The sequence below is a fragment of the Typopeltis vanoorti genome, chromosome 23, assembly GCF_054136105.1.
Source record: "Typopeltis vanoorti isolate ZY-2024b chromosome 23, IOZ_Tvanoo_1.0, whole genome shotgun sequence".
In the NCBI taxonomy this organism is placed as follows: Eukaryota; Metazoa; Arthropoda; class Arachnida; order Uropygi; family Thelyphonidae; genus Typopeltis; species Typopeltis vanoorti.
In genome coordinates this window covers 51162830-51183533 of record NC_143571.1, presented here as the reverse complement: position 1 = coordinate 51183533, position 20704 = coordinate 51162830, and the positions used below count along the sequence as shown (strand labels likewise).

The window sequence follows — 20704 nt, the reverse complement described above, 5'->3', positions numbered from 1 at the left end:
CTGTTGCACAACAGGATTAATATGTTTTGTCAGAATAACACATAAATGTTTTACTTGAATTTTAAAAGATAATCTGCATTCTATGCAAAAGAGATGTAAAAATATAATCTAAGGTAAACATAAGTTAACTAGACTTACCATGTAAATGCAAAAAAGCAAAACATAACATTTGCTAGATGTTCATGAATTTTAACTAATTCTCCTCCACGAAATTTGAAATACACATTGAGTTTGGTGAACTCCAGCTGCACATCACAGATGTCATGAAGTAACAAAGTTAAAGCTCCAATATTATGAAATCTAGAAAAAAAGAGACTCTCATTACAAAAACAATTTACATTATAATACAATCACTTACTCATCATTCACATTACATTCAGGTAATAATGATCAGGCAGTGGCGTAGCTAGGGGGTTGCAGAGGGGCAGTCCGCCCTGGGCGGCACATTGAAAATTTTTGAACTTTTGCAGTTAATTCTAAAATACAGTCATAAGAACTCATTTCCAAATATTGTAATGCTACTGCAAATTTTCCACAGAATTGCTGTAAGTGTTGCTAGTTGTGAGAGGAGTTTTTCTAAATAAAATAGATTAAAATTACCTACATTATTATTAAATAGACTTCGCCAATGTCATCGACGATTTCGCTAACAGAAAAGCAAGAAAAATAACATTTTAGAATGTTGAAGTTAAAGTTTTACTTCAAAAACAAACATAGTGTTTTAATTTATTTCGCTATATGTCGTTATGACTTTTTGTAGTAATTTTGGTGTGTGTGTGTGCGCGCGCATGTGCGTGCGTGTTGAGAGTGGCAGCAAGCTCAGGGACCTCCCCGGGCAGCAAAAGCTCTAGTTACGACACTGTGATCAGGAAAAAGGAGTAATTATAGCATTATCATCATTAATTTCCTGATATATATATACCCCCAGGGAGTGTTTAGGTTACTATGACAGCACTACATGATTAAGTTTACATTATGATTCATCTCCTATCCACAATTTTCCTCCAAATTAGTCTATTATTTGTAAGCACTCCAATATTGCAATATCTAACATTTTGTTCCTCTAAGGCAGTTCTGACTGAATCAATCCACCTAGACATTGGACTCCTCTAGGTCTCTTTCCTGCCATCTTGGCAACAAACACCAGGTTTGCTAACCTTTCCTCATACATTCTATTTAAGTGGTCATACCACCTTAAATTAGATCTGCTTACACATTCTAAATTGTTAATAGCATCAAGTTCCTTTATAATATCTTCATTTTTAATATGATTCTGCCATTGATGCCATCAATTCACTCCCCTAATTTTTCTCAGAACCTTCATATCTGTGGTCTCCAGTCTTTGATCAAGTGCTTTATTTCTAACTCAACCCTCAGATTCATAACCTAAAACGGTTTGAACACTGTCTTGTATACTGCTAGTTTGGTGTTTTGCCTAATTTTTCTCTTATTTTCCATATAAATTTATTCAGCTGGCTACCCACCATATCAGTTTGCTAATTCTGTTATCTATTTCAGATTTAACCTACCATCTTCTATAAAAACTGTGCCTAAATAGCTGAAATATTTTACTTGTTCTATAGGATCTCCATTCAGCATACAGCAGAAGTTTTCTATGTTCCTGCCCATTTTCATAGTTTTGGCCCTTTTATTGCTGATTTTAATGCCTAATTTGTTACAGTTGTTATTCAATTTAGTTAGAGAATCCTAGAGACTTGTGTTAAATTGTGAATGAAGCTATGTTATGTAATTTATTTTTTTTTCATTCACATTTAACATTGCTTATTAAATATTAATCATGGTTTATATAAAATTGTTTATTATTCCTTAAATAAGAATTACTAATTAAATATTTATTTAAAAACCTGACCTATTATTAGTTCATAAAATAATAATATGTTTAGAATTTTGTATAACTAAAAATATATGGTGTAACATAAAGTGTTATTTTATATTTAACTGTATACGTAATCGAAAGGTTGATGAAGTAGCTTAAATATTATGTTGTTCTTATTTGTAAAATATTTAATGTTATGTAATCACAAATGTAGTAGTAACAGAACATACATTACATTAGCGAAATGTTTACGTTTAGTCTGTTGTCATGGACACGCACGCGTAAACAACCACGAGTGGAGAAGAACGTGGCGTTCGAACGTAAGGTGGGAGTGAAGGTCATATAGAATAGAGAAGATAGAGCAGAGAGAGAAGGAAGGTCAGAAATAAGACAGAGAGGTAGAGAAGAATTATTATTAAGCGAGGGAGGAGAGAGTTTTGCGGAACCAAGATTATAGAATCCATAGGGCAGAAATTTATGAAAATAGTGTTCGGAAGTGAACCAATAAGTAGTGAATCATAAGGTTTAATATTATAAGTGAAATCAGCTGTCGTTATGAAGAAAGGTTAATGTCGTAATCAGATAAAAGGAAACTGGACAGTCAATGCGAAAATTCTGATTAGTTCCAGTTAATCTGAATTACGATTTTAATTCTATGTTGCCCTAGGAAAAGGTTATATTGATTACTTGGAGAAAAGCGAACAAGAAAAGATATTAGTACCTAATTACTGTTGTTTGGAATAGTGAAGTGCGACTTACAGTAATACAGTTTAAACTGTGGAGAATTTTTATTATGTGTGTTCCGCTAACGTTAATTAAGTTAATTCATAAGTGCTCTCTCAATAATTTGATGTATTGAAGAATTTGTCTGGTAAGAGTAGTTGTATAAGTTTGTCTATTCTAGCATTAACTGTGATATATCTCCGATGCTCAAGGACCGGAATTTATTTGTTTGGAATATTGCTTACATAGAGTATTGCCTGCTGTGAATATAAACATTGAGCTGATAGATTTGTGAAGACTGATTAAATGTGAAGTTGTTATATTAACTTGAAATAAGAAGAATTGTGTTTTTGAGACTGTGAATTGTATATGAAAGTTAGAACGTTGAATTGGAATGAGTGACCTAAGAAGTTGTATTAAGTTAATTGTATAGTTCCATTTTTAAATAGAGTTTTGTTTTCGTTAACCATATCATATATTAAATGTTTTATTTTGTTGATCTAAATATTGTGTTTGCCTGAATTCCTTTTTATTGCACCGTTCATAAATATTCGAATCTTGCGGGAACCTCAAGTAGAATAGTAAATAATTCGGCCTAAACTAATGAGAAGACTGCTAACTTAATTAAGAATTGATCCTACTATTTTATATAGACTAATCTAAAAATAGGGTGGCGCAGTATAATTATAAATTTCTCTACTTTTGGATCGGTGATCAATTTGCGATTAAGTGTTATATTGATAAGAGTGACTTGAACCAAGATGGCGGATTTAGAACATAACATGAAAATAGAACGTCACGACAAATGGCGCAGTCGGCAGGATGTGATTTAATTGATAGTAATTAAATTTAACAACTATAAGTTAAGAAATTGAATTTAAGTTTTAGTAATAATAATTGTAGAAGTACTCCCTGGAATTTGGAAAGTGAAATAATTAAATCACAGTGAACTGGTTATAATCTGGACTCAGGCAAAGATAAAAGTTTATTTTAAGGTAGAAAGATTTATATGTATTTATTGTATTTATTGAGATAGTAATTTATTAATCACTATGGCTGTCACATCAAACTCTGAAATGAATGACAGTGAATTTTTTCGTACTGTAAACCCGCAAGAGGTTTTTCCCCAATTTTCAGGTGAAGAATCAGATGATGTACTATTCTTCTTTACCTATGTTGAAAAACTTAGAGAAATTGCAGGTTGGACTGATTTTCAATTGCTAGTTCTGATTAGAAGTAAATTGGTAGGTAAAGCAAAAACATTTTTGCATTCTTCTCCAATACTTCGAGAAACTTTTGAGTATTCCAAATTTAAAGACACCTTATTGTCTCAATTTTGTAAACTTAGAAGTGTAGGTCCTAACTTGTGGAAATTGCAGAAAATTGTTCAAAAGGATAAAGAGACTGTTACTGATTTTCACAATCGGTTATTAACATTGGCCAACAGTTTGAATGTTACTGGTGAAGATAAACCTCACTTAGATTGGGCTGTGTTCCAACAATTTAGACAAGGTGTTAGGCAAGAATTAAGAGAAACAGCCTACAAGAAGAAAATTTCTACTTTAGAAGAGTGTCTCAAAAGTGTTAAGGAAAAAGAACAAATACTAGGTGACCTTTATCCCTCAACCAATGTAAGTCTTGTGAATGTTATGAATAAGACTGATAGTTCATTCAACCAATCAGAAATAGAAAAGAGAAGTAAAGTTGAAAAGGGAAAAGCAAAGAATACTGGAGAAAATTCAAGTAGTGTAAACTACGTGACAGAGAGTAAAGAGCAATTGGACAGGAAACTGATGACAGAAGTGAAATCCCTGATTCACCAGGAAGTCAATAAATTAAATCAGCCAATAATAGATAGTCTTAATGAAGTTGTGAGACAGTTATCAGCTATTAATTTGAGTTCTCAAGAAAATCAAAACCCCACTACAAACAAAATTGATGAGATGATCAAACATGAAGTTGAAAGACAAAGTCAACCTATTTTAAGTAGCCTAGATAAGGTAATCCAAGGATTAAATGATGTTAGACAACAAATGTCCACTATCCCTCAATCCAAGACAGAGACAAAGCAAAGAAATCCTCTTAGGTGTTACAATTGCAACAAAGTTGGACATTATGCCAGGAACTGTTTCCATAATAAGGAAGACTACTATAACAACAGATGGAACTCAAAATTTGGATACAAACCCCACAGAAGAAATAAAGGAATTCAGAATTATCAAACATCTAATGAGAGAATGATGAGAATTAGAGGTGATATCCTGGGCTCTAAATGTGACATCTTATTAGATACAGGATGCAATGCCTCTACCATCAGGATGGATTATTTCCTAACATTAAAGAACAAACTGTGGAAGAGCACTGCCAAGCTGAGACAACCTGTAAGGATATCTTCTCTCTCAGACTCAAACTTTATGGCATATGAAAAGCTTCGAGCAAGAATATACCTACCAGAATTTGGACTGTACGTGTGGCAAGACCTACTTGTTGTCCCCACTACTTCCAATCTAAGTTCTCACATTATCTTGGGAACAAACTTCTTATCAAGATATCAGTTTTCTTGTGACTTTTCTAAGAAGGAAATATTCCTGATGAACAAGAGGAGATATACCAGAAGAAATGAAATTCATGATTGTGATAAGACTAAGTATCAAACAAAACAGTTTAGATTGCCACCTGAATCAGGACCATCTACTAAAGAAAAGTCGGCTGTGAATCAATCATCTAAAAGAGATAGTGATGATAACTCACATGTGCACGTTCAGTCTGACACACCACTTGTCATGGATGAACAACAAGTGGTAGTGACAAAGCCTAAAGCAGAAATTACCACTAATAGTGAGATAACAGTTGAAGTCAATTTTGGTAAAATAACCAATCTATATAATGGAACAAATCACCAAGTAGTGAAACAGCTAAAACTTAATTCTAGTAATAGAAAACGTGAATTTAATTCGGAAGAGACAATCCCTTACTACAGACATAGAAGACATGCAGAAATTGATGATAATAGTAATAAGAGAATTGATGATAATGTGAAAGAGAATAAAGGCACAAAACATAATAAGGAACCAAGCTTCAGTAAAGCTTGGTATTACTTGAGAAATCGAAAAGGAAATATGTAATCCAGTTTTTTTTAAAGGAGCCTAGTGTAAAAAGAAAAATTTTTCTTATAATAAAAATTTTTCAAAGAAAGGGTGAGCCTATGTTAAATTGTGAATGAAGCTATGTTATGTAATTTATTTTTTTTTCATTCACATTTAACATTGCTTATTAAATATTAATCATGGTTTATATAAAATTGTTTATTATTCCTTAAATAAGAATTACTAATTAAATATTTATTTAAAAACCTGACCTATTATTAGTTCATAAAATAATAATATGTTTAGAATTTTGTATAACTAAAAATATATGGTGTAACATAAAGTGTTATTTTATATTTAACTGTATACGTAATCGAAAGGTTGATGAAGTAGCTTAAATATTATGTTGTTCTTATTTGTAAAATATTTAATGTTATGTAATCACAAATGTAGTAGTAACAGAACATACATTACATTAGCGAAATGTTTACGTTTAGTCTGTTGTCATGGACACGCACGCGTAAACAACCACGAGTGGAGAAGAACGTGGCGTTCGAACGTAAGGTGGGAGTGAAGGTCATATAGAATAGAGAAGATAGAGCAGAGAGAGAAGGTCAGAAATAAGACAGAGAGGTAGAGAAGAATTATTATTAAGCGAGGGAGGAGAGAGTTTTGCGGAACCAAGATTATAGAATCCATAGGGCAGAAATTTATGAAAATAGTGTTCGGAAGTGAACCAATAAGTAGTGAATCATAAGGTTTAATATTATAAGTGAAATCAGCTGTCGTTATGAAGAAAGGTTAATGTCGTAATCAGATAAAAGGAAACTGGACAGTCAATGCGAAAATTCTGATTAGTTCCAGTTAATCTGAATTACGATTTTAATTCTATGTTGCCCTAGGAAAAGGTTATATTGATTACTTGGAGAAAAGCGAACAAGAAAAGATATTAGTACCTAATTACTGTTGTTTGGAATAGTGAAGTGCGACTTACAGTAATACAGTTTAAACTGTGGAGAATTTTTATTATGTGTGTTCCGCTAACGTTAATTAAGTTAATTCATAAGTGCTCTCTCAATAATTTGATGTATTGAAGAATTTGTCTGGTAAGAGTAGTTGTATAAGTTTGTCTATTCTAGCATTAACTGTGATATATCTCCGATGCTCAAGGACCGGAATTTATTTGTTTGGAATATTGCTTACATAGAGTATTGCCTGCTGTGAATATAAACATTGAGCTGATAGATTTGTGAAGACTGATTAAATGTGAAGTTGTTATATTAACTTGAAATAAGAAGAATTGTGTTTTTGAGACTGTGAATTGTATATGAAAGTTAGAACGTTGAATTGGAATGAGTGACCTAAGAAGTTGTATTAAGTTAATTGTATAGTTCCATTTTTAAATAGAGTTTTGTTTTCGTTAACCATATCATATATTAAATGTTTTATTTTGTTGATCTAAATATTGTGTTTGCCTGAATTCCTTTTTATTGCACCGTTCATAAATATTCGAATCTAGCGGGAACCCCAAGTAAAAATGATAATAATTGATTCGGCCTAATGAGATGACTGCTAACCTAATTTAGAATTGATCCTACTATTTATATAGACTAATCCAAAGAATAGGGTGGCGCAGTATAAATATAAATTTCCCTACTTTTGGATTGGTGATCACTTCGTAATTAGTTATTTTATTCATAAAAGTGACTTAAGACTAGATGGTGAATTAGAACACGACAGAAAGGAGTCGTCACGACACTTGCATTAGATGTATTTAAGAGTGAGTACAACATATCTGAATAAAGCAAAGAACTAAGTTCGACATGTCCAATTCTAATAAAGCCTAATGCCACCTTCTTTCATAATGTGATCCACATAGATGAATGAATAAGAGTGGAGATAATGTGCATACATGTCTTACATCTTTTTACATCAAACCATCTTCCTGTATTTTCTTCAATTCTAACTGCTGACTGACAACTTAAATATAGGCTATGTATTGCTCTGTATAATGTTCCATTTACCCCATATAATTGTAGTGTTTTGAAAAGCTTTTCTCTTGGCACCTTGTCATATTCCTTTTCCAGATCTACAAAACTAAGTACAGATCCTCATCATAATTCCACAATTTCTCAACCATTTGTCTTAAAGTGAAAATCTGGTCTTGACAACCTCTATTTGGCCTGAACCCAGCTTGTTCTTCTCTGAGTTTCTCTCACACAATCTTTCTCAACTTCTTTTCAAGTATGTTCGAAAAGAGGTTGAGTAGAGAAATATATTCCTCTATAATTATCACATTCAGCTTTATTTCCTTTTTTTAGTGATGGGTACTATGAGAGCTCTACTCCAATCATTGGGAATTTGACCTCCAGGCCCTCTAAATCATGCAGTGTAGGCACTGCAAAACTTTTATACCTCTATAGTTAAGCATTTCTGGTCGAAAATCATCCACCCCCCCAGCTGCCTTTCCATATTTCAAGTTTTTGGCAGCTTTCTCTACCTCAAGTATTGATATGTACTCCTCTTTGCTTTCCTCTTGAAAATTTTCTAGTATGGTTCTGTCGCTGCTTGGTTCATTTAACAGTCTTTCAAAGTAATTGCTCCAGACATTTAGGATATTGTTATCTTCAGTTTTTAAAATGACTTACCACCTTTGGTTTCTTTTACAATAATCTTTCCTCCATTTCTAAGCTTCTTCAATAGCCTTCAGAACATTTTGCTACCTTCCTGATATTAATTTTTTCCACCTGAGATTAGCTCTGCTAATGCATTCCTGGATGCTGACAATGTCAAGTTCTTTCCTAATATCCTCATTTTTAATATGATATTGCCATTGATGCCATCTGTTCATGCCTGTAATCTTTCTCAGGACTCTCATATCTGCAGTCTCTAGTCTTTGGTCAAGTGTTTTACTTCTGACCCAGCTCTCAGATCCATAAGTTAAAACTGGTTTGAACACTGTCTTGTATACAGTATACAGCTAATTTAGTGTTCTGACTAATTTCTCTCTTATTCCATATGAATTTATTCAATTGACTTGCCACCATACCAGCTTTGCTGATTCTGTTGTCTATTTCTACATTTAATTTACCATCTTCAGTAAAAATCGTGCCTAAGTAGTTTTACTGAAATATTTTACTTGTTCTATAAGTTCTCCATTCACAATGCAGTTGATATTTTCAATGCTTCTGCCTATTTTCATTATCTTTGACTTGTTATTGCTGACCTTAATACCATATCTATTACAACAGCTATTCAATTTAGTCAGAGAGTCTTGCAGACTTGTAGTGGATTTATTTAGAAGTATAACATCATCTGCATAAAGCAAAGAGCTGACATTAACATCTCCAATTTTGATATCATGTTTAATGCCATTTTCCTTCATAATGTGATCCATATAGTTAATGAATAACAGAGGGGATAATGTACATCCTTGTCTCACACCAGATTTAACATTAAACCATCTTCCTGTACGTCCTTCAATTCTAACTGCTGACTTACAACTCAAATAAAGACTAAGTATTGCTTGATATAATGCCCCATTGACACCATAAAACTGCAGCGTATTGAATAGCTTCTCTCTTGGCACCTTATCATATGCCTTTTCCAAATCGACAAAGCTTAAATACAGATCTTTGTTATATTCCCATGCTTTCTCAACTATTTGTCGTAAAGTGAAGATCTGATCCTGACAGCCTCTGTTTGGCCTGAATCCAGCTTGTTCTTCACCAAGATTTTCTTCCACAATTTTTCTCAACCGTTTTTCAAGTATACTTACATAGATCTTGCCAGGAACACTCAGTAGTGAAATACCTCTGTAATTCTCACATTCAGTTTTATTTCCCTTTTTATATATTGGTACTATGAGAGCTCTACTCCAATCATCAGGAATTCGTCCCTCTATCCAGGCTTTCTGAACTATGCAGTGCAGCCACTGTAAGACTCTTATACCACCATACTTCAGCATTTCTGGTCGAATATCATCTACTCCTGCTGCCTTTCCACATTTCAAGCCTTTGATGGCTTTTTCTACTTCAAGTATGGATATATATTCCTGCCTGCATGCCTGATCAGTGTTTTTTACCACTGTGCTGTCATCACTGCTTGTTTCATTTAGCAGTTTTTCAAAGTAATTACTCCATACTTCAAGGATATCTTTTTCTCCAGTTTTCATGTCACCTTTATCATCTCTAACACCTTTTACAGCACTCTTATCTCCATTCCTAATCTTCTTCAACAACCTCCAGAATATTTTGCCACCTTCTTGATATTTATTTTCTATATTCTTGCCAAAGTCCTCCCATGACTTTTGTTTAGCTAGTTTTACACAGTGTTTAGCATTCTTGCTTTTGTCTCTATAATCTCTAAGAGCACAAGCTGACTTATTTGACAGGAACTTTTGATATGCTTTCTTCTTTTCCTTCACTGCCTCTTTAACTTCCTGTGTCCACCAGGGAGTTCTGATTTTTTTTATCCTTGCAGACAACCTCACCACATGCCTCTCTGGCAGAATCAATTAATGTTTTCTTCAGAGTTTGCCACTGAATCTCCAAGTTTTGATTCCTGTTCTCAAATCTTTCATTTTTTCTTCAATAATGTTTGCATATTTTAGTCTACAGTTCACATCGGAGAGCTGCTCAACTTTTATTCGCTTTAAAACTTTCTTACATGTTATTCTTTTCAATATGAAATTCAATTTTATCCTGCTCAAGACTAAATAGTGATTACTTCCAATTTCAAATCCTCTGTACACTCTGGTGTCCTGCACCAGGGAGAAAACATCACTATCAACAATAACATAGTCAATGAGGCTTTTCTTATTCCTAGCCTCTTCTCTCCATGTGAATTTGTGCACATTTTTATGTTGGAACATGGTGTTAGTAATAACCAGTCCATGTCCTGAGCAGAAATCCAACAGATATTTGCCATTATTATTAGCTTTGCTCTTTTCTCCAAATTTTCCCCAAATATTTTTGTATGTCTGTCAATCATTTCCTACTCTGCTATTTAGATCCCCAACAAGGAACAACTTTTCCTTTTTCATTGTGTCAGTTGCTTTTTCTAAAGCCTAAAAAATTCCTCCACTTCTACCTTAGTAGAACCTTCTGTGGGACCATAGGCACAAATAAGTCTCATTGTCCAGTTCCCCATTCTCATATTTGCCCACATTACTCTACTTGAGACTGACTGCCATTCAAGAAGATTAGCCTCATATTTTGTGTTGAATACTATGGCTACTCCTTCTTTTCCTTGATTGTCATTGCCTGAATATAACATTTTGTATTTATTGCTCAGAAAGATGTCACCAGTTTTTGTCTTTTTTGTTTCAGTCACCCCTATTATGTCGATCTGGTACTTATCTAATTCCTCAGCTAGCTCCATTTCTTTGCCATTCAGGCTTCTTACGTTGATAGTACCGATCTTTAACTCTGGTGATGTTGAGTTGGGGTTTGTTTTCAGATTTGTTCCAGTAGCTGACTTTTCGCTGTTCGCCCTGGTTCCCTGGCGAAAACAACGGGGGGCCTTGTTTAACCGGGCGACGCCCCAGCCGGCATGAAATTTTGTCATGTTGTACCATCATTTTTATTTTGGTTTAACCAATAAGAATACAATTTGGTCGGCTAAATCCCAAATTGCCAGCCCATCCTCGTTCGTTCAGTATCAAAGTAGATACCCAACAGGGTGCACCACGAGAAGGTGAGGATTGGACATTAGGTCAGAAGCCCTGGTCGGTTCTCCGCATTCCTTTAAAGGCTATGTGGAGGTCTCCTCTCAGTTATACAGCTTTGACCCTTAAATCAATGTCTTCTTCAGAATTTGCCACTGAGATTCCAAAGTTTGGTTCTTGTTTTCAAACTGCTTCAAATTTTCTTCAATAATGTTTGTATAATGAAGTCTACAATTTACCTTTAAAAGCTACTGAACTTTAGTTCTTAAAACTTTCTTGCATACTGTTCTTTTCAATGTGATATCCATTTTTATCCTGCTTAGTATTATGTAATGGGGTCACTTCCAAACTGGATCCTCTGTACACTCTGAACCAGCATTATATCACTATCAACAATGACATAATAAATAAGGCTTTCTTATTTCTTGTCTTCTCACCATGTGAACTTGTGCACATCTTTATGTGGAAACATGGTATTAGTAATGACTAGTCTGTGTCCTGAGCAGAAGTCCAGTAAACGCTTACCATTATTATCAGCTTTGCCCTTTTCTCCATTTTCCCAAAATGTTCCTATATACTTGATGGGATTCATTTCCTACTCTGCTGTTCAGATCTCCAACAAGGACCACTTTTTCCATTTTCTTTATGTCAGCTCATTCTAATGACTCAAAAAATTTCTTCTTTAGAAGAACCTTCTGTGAGACCATAGACACAAATAAGTTTAACTGTCCATTTCCCATTCTGAAATTTGCCCACATAACTCTACTTGAAACTGCCTTACAATCAAGAAGTTTATCTTCACATTTGGTGTTGAACACTATTGCTAATCCTTCCTTTCCTTGATCATTATTGCCTGAAAATAAAATCCTACACTTATTATTTAGTAAGATCTCACCTGTTTTTGTATTTTTTGTCTCAGTAATGCCATTCTTCTGTAAGTTTGATTTCCTTTTGATTAATACTTCTTAAATTGATGGTTCTTATCTTCAGTTCTTTTGATGTTGAGATGGAGCTTGTTCCAGTAGCTTACTTTTGCCTGTTTGTCCTGGTTCCCCGACGAAAAAAGTGAGAGGCTATGTTTAACCAGACGATGCCCCAGCTGGCATGAAATCTCATCATGCATCTGTGATTTAAGTCAATAAAAAGTACAATTTGATTGGCTAAGTCCCAAACTAGTAAAATTATAGAAGATAAATATAAGAAATGTGGCAAAATGTTCTGGAGGCTGTTGAATGAGGTTAGAAATGGAGGAAAAAGTACTATAAAAGAAATTAGAGTGTTAAAAGGTGGCATGAAACCTGAAGATAAAGATTAGATCCTAGATGACAGTAGCAATTACTTTGAAAGATTGCTAAATGAAATAACATGATAGGATGAAGTTATTCAAGAGGTGGTAGAAATTATTCAAGAGTAATGCAATTGAGGAAAACAATGAGCTTGAAGTAGAAAAAGCCATAAAATAAAATAAAATGTCAGAAAGCAGCTGAGGTAGATGATATTTAACCATAAATGCTCAAATATGAAGGGAAAATGTTTTACAGTGGTGCATCGCACAATTCATGCTTGGTCAAAAGGTCAAATTCTGGATGGCTGGAGTAGACCTCTCATAGTACCCATTTACAAAAAAGAGAAATAAAACTGAACATAAGAATTACAGAGGAATTTTCTTACTGAATCTTCCAAATAAGATTTATGCAAGCATACTTGAAAAGAGGCAATGAAAAATTGTGGGAAAAAAAAAAAAAGAACAAGCTAGATTCAGGACAAATAGTGGTTGTCAGGATCAGATTATCACATTAAGATAAACTGTTACGAAACTATGAGAATGTAGCAAGAACATTTTGTATTTAAAATTGTTATAATTCTTGACCACAGAGATTAATGAATAACTAACTCTTATTTAGAAGTATTGGTCAAGTGGTAATAAACTATTTAATAACCAACTAGTTTCGCCAGCTATTGCTGTCGGCATCTTCAGGGTACAAATAAGATAGGCAGAGTAAATTACAAGCTAGATGTTAACTGACAATTCTAATTCAATAACAAAATAATACTGAGCATGAAACAATACACGTGTCGCGGATACATGATTTACTTGTTGAAAAACATTTCATAGATGGCACTGAAGTTCATTTCATGTGTGTTTAGTGATCTGATTAAGGTCTTCCATATATCAGGTAGGATTAAAACTTGATTCCTGTTGAGGTTTTTTGTGAAACAGGTGACTGAAGCTGCTTCTTTGAAGATTCTAGAACGGTAGTTTTCTTCTATATAAGGCATATAACTTTTATTCCATTCAATAATGTGGTTGGTTGTAGAGAAGAGGAAAGAAAGGCCAGATATACCTTGTCTGTTATTTCTTACATAACTGATGTGTTCCTTTTGTCTCATTTTGAAGCTTCTAGACATCTGACCAATGTAAATAAGACCACATGAACAAGGGATGCTGTAAATTTCAGCATATTTGTAGAAAGGATGGAAGTCTTTCGGTGATCTTAGAAATTTCTGAATAGTTTCAATTGGCTTGAAGGTCACTCTAATATTGTGTGGTTTTAGGAGGAGAGCCAGTTTTTTGGAAATGGTACCAACATATGGAATAGTTATAGTGGTGATATATTGAGTGACATCATGTTGTCTTTGTGGTATGTCAGAGAAGAGAACCTTGTTGATGAGTCTTCTAGGGTAGCCATTTAAGGATAGGTCGTTGGATATTGTAGTCAATTCTTCTTGTAGATCACTTTGGTCCGTAGTAAACTGTATAGCTCTTTTCTTTAGCATATGAATAATGCTAAGTTTTTGGGAGAAGTGGTGTGATGAGCTGAAGTATAGATAACATCCAGTATTTGTAGGTTTTCTATAAACAGATAACTTGACACTGTTATTTTCTTGTTTCTTTATTATGATGTCCAGGAATGGTAGTTGTTTGTCCTTTTCAAGTTCTAGTGTGAATCTGATAGTATGGCGGAACGAATTGATTTTGTTTAGGTAATCCAATAGCTCTTCCTTTTTGTGGTTCCATATGATAAAGATGTCATCTGTATATCTAAACCATGCTGTAGGTTTTGAGTTAATCTGAGATAAGATTTTAGTTTCAAGATCTTCCATAAATAGGTCAGCACAAGAGGGTGAGAGGGGACTACCCATGGCCAATCCGGTTAATTGTTTGTAAATGGTTTTCTTCCATACGAAAGTCACTGTTTAACTTCTAACTATATTCTATGATGTCATCCAATATATCACCACTATAACTATTCCATACGTTGGTATCATTTCCAAAAAACTGGCTCTCCTCCTAAAACCACACAATATTAGAGTGACCTTCAAACCAATTGAAACTATTCAAAAATTTCTAAGATCATCAAAAGACTTCCATCCTTTCTACAAGTATGCTGAAGTTTACAACATCCATTGTTCCTGTGGTCTTATTTACATTGGTCAGATGTCTAGAAGCTTCAAAATGAGACAAAAGGAATACATCAGTTATGTAAGAAATAACAGACAAGATATATCTGGGCTTTCTTCCCACTTCTCTACAACCAACCACATTATTGAATGGAATAAAAGTTATATGCCTTATATAGAAGAAAACTACCGTTCCAGAATCTTCAAAGAAGCAGCTACAGTCTCCCGTTTTCACAAAAAACCTCAACAGGAATCAAGTTTTAATCCTACTTGATATATGGAAGACCTTAATCAGATCGCTAAACACACATGAAATGAACTTCAGCACCAACTACAACTATTGTTTCACGCTCAGTACTATTTTGTTATTGAATTAGAATTGTCAGATAACATCTAGCCTTGTAATTTACTTTGCCTACCTTATTTGTACCCTGAAGATGCCGACAGCAATAGCCGGCGAAACTAGTTGGTTATTAAATAGATGAGACACCAAGAAGAAAGCTGTTCAAAACACTACAATTAAATAATGTAAACAGGATGTTATGTTGAGCAATACATAGTCTATATTTAAGTTGTAAGTCAGCAGTGAATGGTTTGAGGTAAAATCAGGTGTAAGACAAGGATGCAAACTTGCCAAATTTTATCTACTTCAGGAAATGGATGACATTTGGGATCTTGGGGTGATAGCAGACAGTGGACTAAAGTTCCAAGAGCACACTTTGCAGTCTTTGAAAGTGTTGCAAAGACTGCACATCGTATTGCTGCTATGATAAAAAGTACATTGACATGTAGGGATAAGGATATTATGGTGCCTCGATATAAGGCATTGGTCAGACCACACATGGACTACTGTGCTTAAATTTGGTTGCCTAATTTTCATTGTGATGTGGAAACACTAGAGGGTCCAAAGATGAAGGACCAAAGTGAATATGATAACAGAATATGATTATGTGGAGCAGTTGGGAGAATGTGGATTACAGAGTTTGGTGGACAGGAGGAACAGAAAACATCAGATAAATACAGAGGGAATTATAAAAAGAATGGACAATGAGATAGGAAAAACAAGAGATCATCCCTGAAAGTTGTATAAAGATGTGGTATAAGGAGTAGATTTTTACATGGAGAGTTGTTGGTGAGCAGAATGCATTGCCAGAGTGAATGTGAATGCAAGGAGTGTAAATGATTTCAAAGTTCAATATGAAACACATGATGCTGGTTGATTGGGCCTCCCATGATGATTCTGCTAACTCCATGGAGGCTACTGAAATAATAATATGAAAACTGGAGAGATTAATCTCAGCTCTTTACTTTATACACATTATATTATGCTCCTAAATAAATCATCCAGTACAAGTCTGCAGAATTCTTTAACTAAACTGAATGACTGCTGTAACAAAACTGGCATGAAAGGCAGCAATAAAAAAGATAACAAAGACTATGAAAATATACTGGAACATTGAAATTAGTTGCATCCTGAAGTAAGAATCTATAGAATAGGTAAAACATTTCAACTAATTAGACATAAATTTTAGTGAAGACGGCAAATTAAATATGGAAATAGACAACAGAATAAACAGCTATAGTGGGTAATCAACTAAATACATTTATATAGAATAAGAGAAATTAGTCAATACTAAACCAGCTGTATACAAGACAGTGTTCACACCAATTTTAATATATCTGAGAGCTGGGTTACATATAAAACAGTTGATCGAAGATTGAGCACATTATTATTATTATTATTACAGGCAACTCCAGGGAGTCCCTAGACTCACTGAGGGAGGCCCTAAACATCATGTCCACACAACTATATGACAATCTCTGGTCATAGCACCCACAACAGACTCTGGCAGCTTATTCCACTCATTTACCACTCTAAACGTAAAGAACCCAGCTCTAACACCCCTGCTAACCACACTCTTGCCCAGCTTCCATAGGTGTCCCCTAGTTCTCCCACCACCAGTCCTGATCTCAAAAATATCCTCTGAATTAATCCTATAGAAACCCTTTAGCAATTTGAATGTCTCAATCATATCTCCCCTTTTCCACCTATCAACTAATTTCTGCAACCCACAAATCTTCAACCTATTCTCATATGTTCATTCCATAGACCTGCTATCATCTTAGTCACTCGCTTCTGGATCCTCTCCACCTCCTCCCCATCAAGAAGGAACCTAGATGAAGAAATCTGGGCACAGTAGTCGAGATGAGGTCTTATCAAGGCTCAGTACAGAGGTACAATAACTTGCTTGTCTCTGCTCTTCAAGGTATCTTTCACCAACCAAGTGAGTTGATGAGCTGATTTAGCTACTTTTGCAATGTGCCCCCTAAACTTCATCTCCCTATCCACCAACAATCCCAAGTCCCTGGCCTCATCAATCTCCTGGAGTACAGTTCCACCAATGTGGTATACTGCTGCTAATCTTTTCACCCCAAAATGCATAACCTTACATTTTGTCACATTAAATTGACATCCATTCTCCTTAGCCCAGAACTCCAATCTATCCAAGTGGTCCTGCAAGATTTTGACATCTTCTGCATTTACTATTGCCCTACCCAACTTTGCATCATCAGCGAACAAATGAACTGTTCCTCTTAGATCCTTCCCTATATCGTTAATGAACAAATTAAACAGCAGTGGTCAAAGAACAGAACCCTGTGGCACACCACTAGTCACAGGCCGTCTTTTGGACTCTACTCCTGAATAAACTACTCTTTGATATCTCTCCATCAACCACCCACCTATCCATCTCACCAACACTATATCCATTCCCATATGTTGTAGTTTACGGATTAAAATTCCATGTGATATCCTGTCAAATGCCTTGGCCAGGTCCAGCAGTATCACTGTAAACCCATTACCCTTATCCAGTTCAGCCGTCACTGTGTTATAAAACTTGAGCAAGTTACTGAGGCATGATCTACCCTTCACAAAGCCATGCTGTCCCCATACAGTATCTCATTTTCATCAATCCATTCCTGTATTTCTCCCTTGACTACTTTCTCCAAGACCTTGACAACGACTCCTGATATGCTGATCGTTCAGTAATTTGCAAACATAGTCCTGGATCCTCCTTTATGCAGTGGAATTATTTTCCCCTCTTTCCACACCTTCGGGACTAAACCAGACCTGAGACTCAGATTAAACAACTATGGTCAAGGGCACTGATAATTCTTTAGCCGCTTCACGCAAGACCTTGCCGGTATACCATCCAATCCCACAGATGTATTCACATTAAGGTTCTGTAATAGACTATTCACCTCCACTTCATTCATCACAATTCCCGTATAAACTAATGGTTCCTTCATTTTTTCAATGTCACCACCTGGTTGACATACTTTTGCAAAGTGTTCGCTCAGTAACTCCACTATATCAACTGATTCAGTGACCTCCTTACCATAGTCATTCCTTAAAATCATTTTGCCGTGTACAGTTTTTTTTTTGCTTGCAGCATACTGAATGAACTGTTTGGGATTCTCTTTAGCTTGCATAGCTAGTTTCCTTTCATAATCTGCTTTTGCTTTTTTTACCACACTCGTTACCCTTCTGGCCTGCACTTTATACTGTTCGTGTGCCTGCAGGTCACCTCTTTCTTTAAATCCCCTGCACAGTTGTTTCTGTTTTTGCAGCTCAAGCTTAATGGTGTTATTAATCCATTTACCCTTATTTGTTTTACTATTCGGGCCCTAGGTATACAATCAGCCATAACCTCCTGTAAATGCTCCTTGACCACTTCCCATGCTCTATCGACATCCAGCCCTTGCAGTTGTACATGCCATGGCACTGATCCAAGCAATCTCATAAGCTTGTCATACTTGTCAGCACGATAATTCCACATATACCCTGTCTTAATCAAAAATTCCACACCTTTAGCCACCTCCCAGGTCAAGACCTTATGATCACTCTCACCAATAGGTGGCAACATGGTCATATTCATTACAGTCAAATTCTCAGATGTTATTACCAGGTCAAGCACTCTCACACCCCTAGTATTTTCAATTACATGCTGTCGCAGATAGTTATCTCTTAATAATTGAATAAAATCCATTTCCTTCCTCACATATGTCCTCTCCTCCTTCCAATCAATGTTACAATAGTTGAAATCCCCCATAATAATTACCCTCCTTCCACTCATTTCATCAATTTGTTTATGCATGCTATCTCCACCATCTAATCCATCACCGGGTCTATAAAGGCACTCAACTATATATTTTGTTCTTTTGTTCAAATGAGGCTATATATAAAATAGCCTCATTTGAGGCTATTTTATATATAGCCTCAAATGAGCTCTTTTCACTATCCTGCGATACAACTTCAATTCTCCTTGGCTGCAGTTCATCAGCTATCATCAATAACACCCCTCCCCCCATTTTATTCTCTCTGTCCCTCCTAAACACACTATAACCTACACATTCTAACTATATCATCTTCCGGCAGCCATGTTTCACTAATGCCAATAACCTGTGGCCAGGAAGAGACAATCAAGGACAAAAATTCTTCCTTCTTGTTCCTAATATTCCTGGCATTAGTATACATGAAATGCAGTGGTCCCTTTGTTCCACCCTACCTTAATGTTTTATTCTAACTATCCCATTCCGATTTTTTGTCCTTAGTACTGGCTCGGGTACAGTATATACATTCTTACACTCAACTGTCTCACTGATGTCTGCATATCCACTCCCCCCCTCCTCCTTGGTAGTTCTAGTTTCCCTGGTTCTGCACATCCATTTTCACTTCATTCAGCAACACTTTTTCCAGTCTCCGTACACCAAATCCATTCAAATGCAGGCCATCCATCTTGTATAAATCCTTTTGCCCATCAAACTCATTCCACACCACACCATCTGCATAACCTGCGCATAATGTCATTTGCGATTATGGCCCTCCTAAACTCCTCTCTGTCATACCGCGGCAACAGACTCACCATTCTAACTCTGTCACTCTTTTCTTTCGCTACCTTTAACAATACTTTCAAGTCCTCTCTCATAAAAAATTTATCTCCTTTCAATTCATTCGTACCTGCCACAACTATCAATTCTTTCACCCTCTGTTTTTGAGCTCTAATACTCTCACTTACATCCTTAAATTTCGCACCCAGTAAGTATGATTTAGTTAAACTCCCATCTATCACTTCTCTTAATAACGAGTCACCATACAACACTCTTTCCTTCATTTCAGAAACTCTCCCACTCTTACGCTTATTTTTCCTTTCAAACACTTGTTTATTTACGTTAGCCGAATCACTCTGGAAAGAGTTTTGCAGGTGCTCTAATTGCCGCTGCGCATTTTGTATCACTGCACGCAACCTAGCGATCTCACTCCCTACAAATAATTCCTCATTTTTTTCATCATTTAAACCATTTTCTCTCTCTGTATAGTTGCTTTCACTCTCTCTTTGATCACCACTCTCAATGCCATCTTGTACAAGATCGCAATTCCCTATCAAGCCACTATTTTTACTCACATTCTGGCTTTCTTCAACTATCTCACAACCTGACACATACTTCAACTCTTCACTTTGCTTACACTTTCTGCACATTCTCCCACCACTATCACTTTCAATCCAAACTCGAGCCTCATTCGGGAATGCATACATCCCACACACATCACATTGGACAAACTCCCTCACATTACAGTTTTGAACAAAGGCGTCGTATTTTTGGACGCCATTATCTTACATCGCATTGGTGCCATGTGCTATTCTATGAAATGTATCATTAAAATACTAAATTAAATAAAATGGAACTCACACCAAAATCACACAGACACAACACGCCTACCAAAATTAGACGATATTACGTTATGATTTAAACCTATATTTTAATTTTCACTCAAAATTATACTTAACTTTCGGGAGTTCTCTGAAAACACTACACACCGTGTAGCCCTCTCCAAGGGCTAGGCTACACGATGTGTAGTGATGATAGTAATGAGAGTTCTGAGAAAAAGCAATGAATGAACAGATGGCATTAATGGCAAAATCATAT

The 20704-nt window shown here is 35.4% G+C and overlaps 1 protein-coding gene across 1 annotated transcript in view; it reads right to left on the bottom strand.

The window, feature by feature from the left end:
- LOC150093845 (ceramide synthase 1-like) overlaps positions 1-20704 on the bottom strand; it is a 94075-nt gene that overhangs the window by 32361 nt on the left and 41010 nt on the right. Inside the window, exon 4 of the mRNA XM_090412873.1 lies at positions 139-300. Coding sequence (XP_090268999.1) covers positions 139-300 — 162 coding nt within the window. The remainder of the gene's footprint in view (positions 1-138; positions 301-20704) is intronic.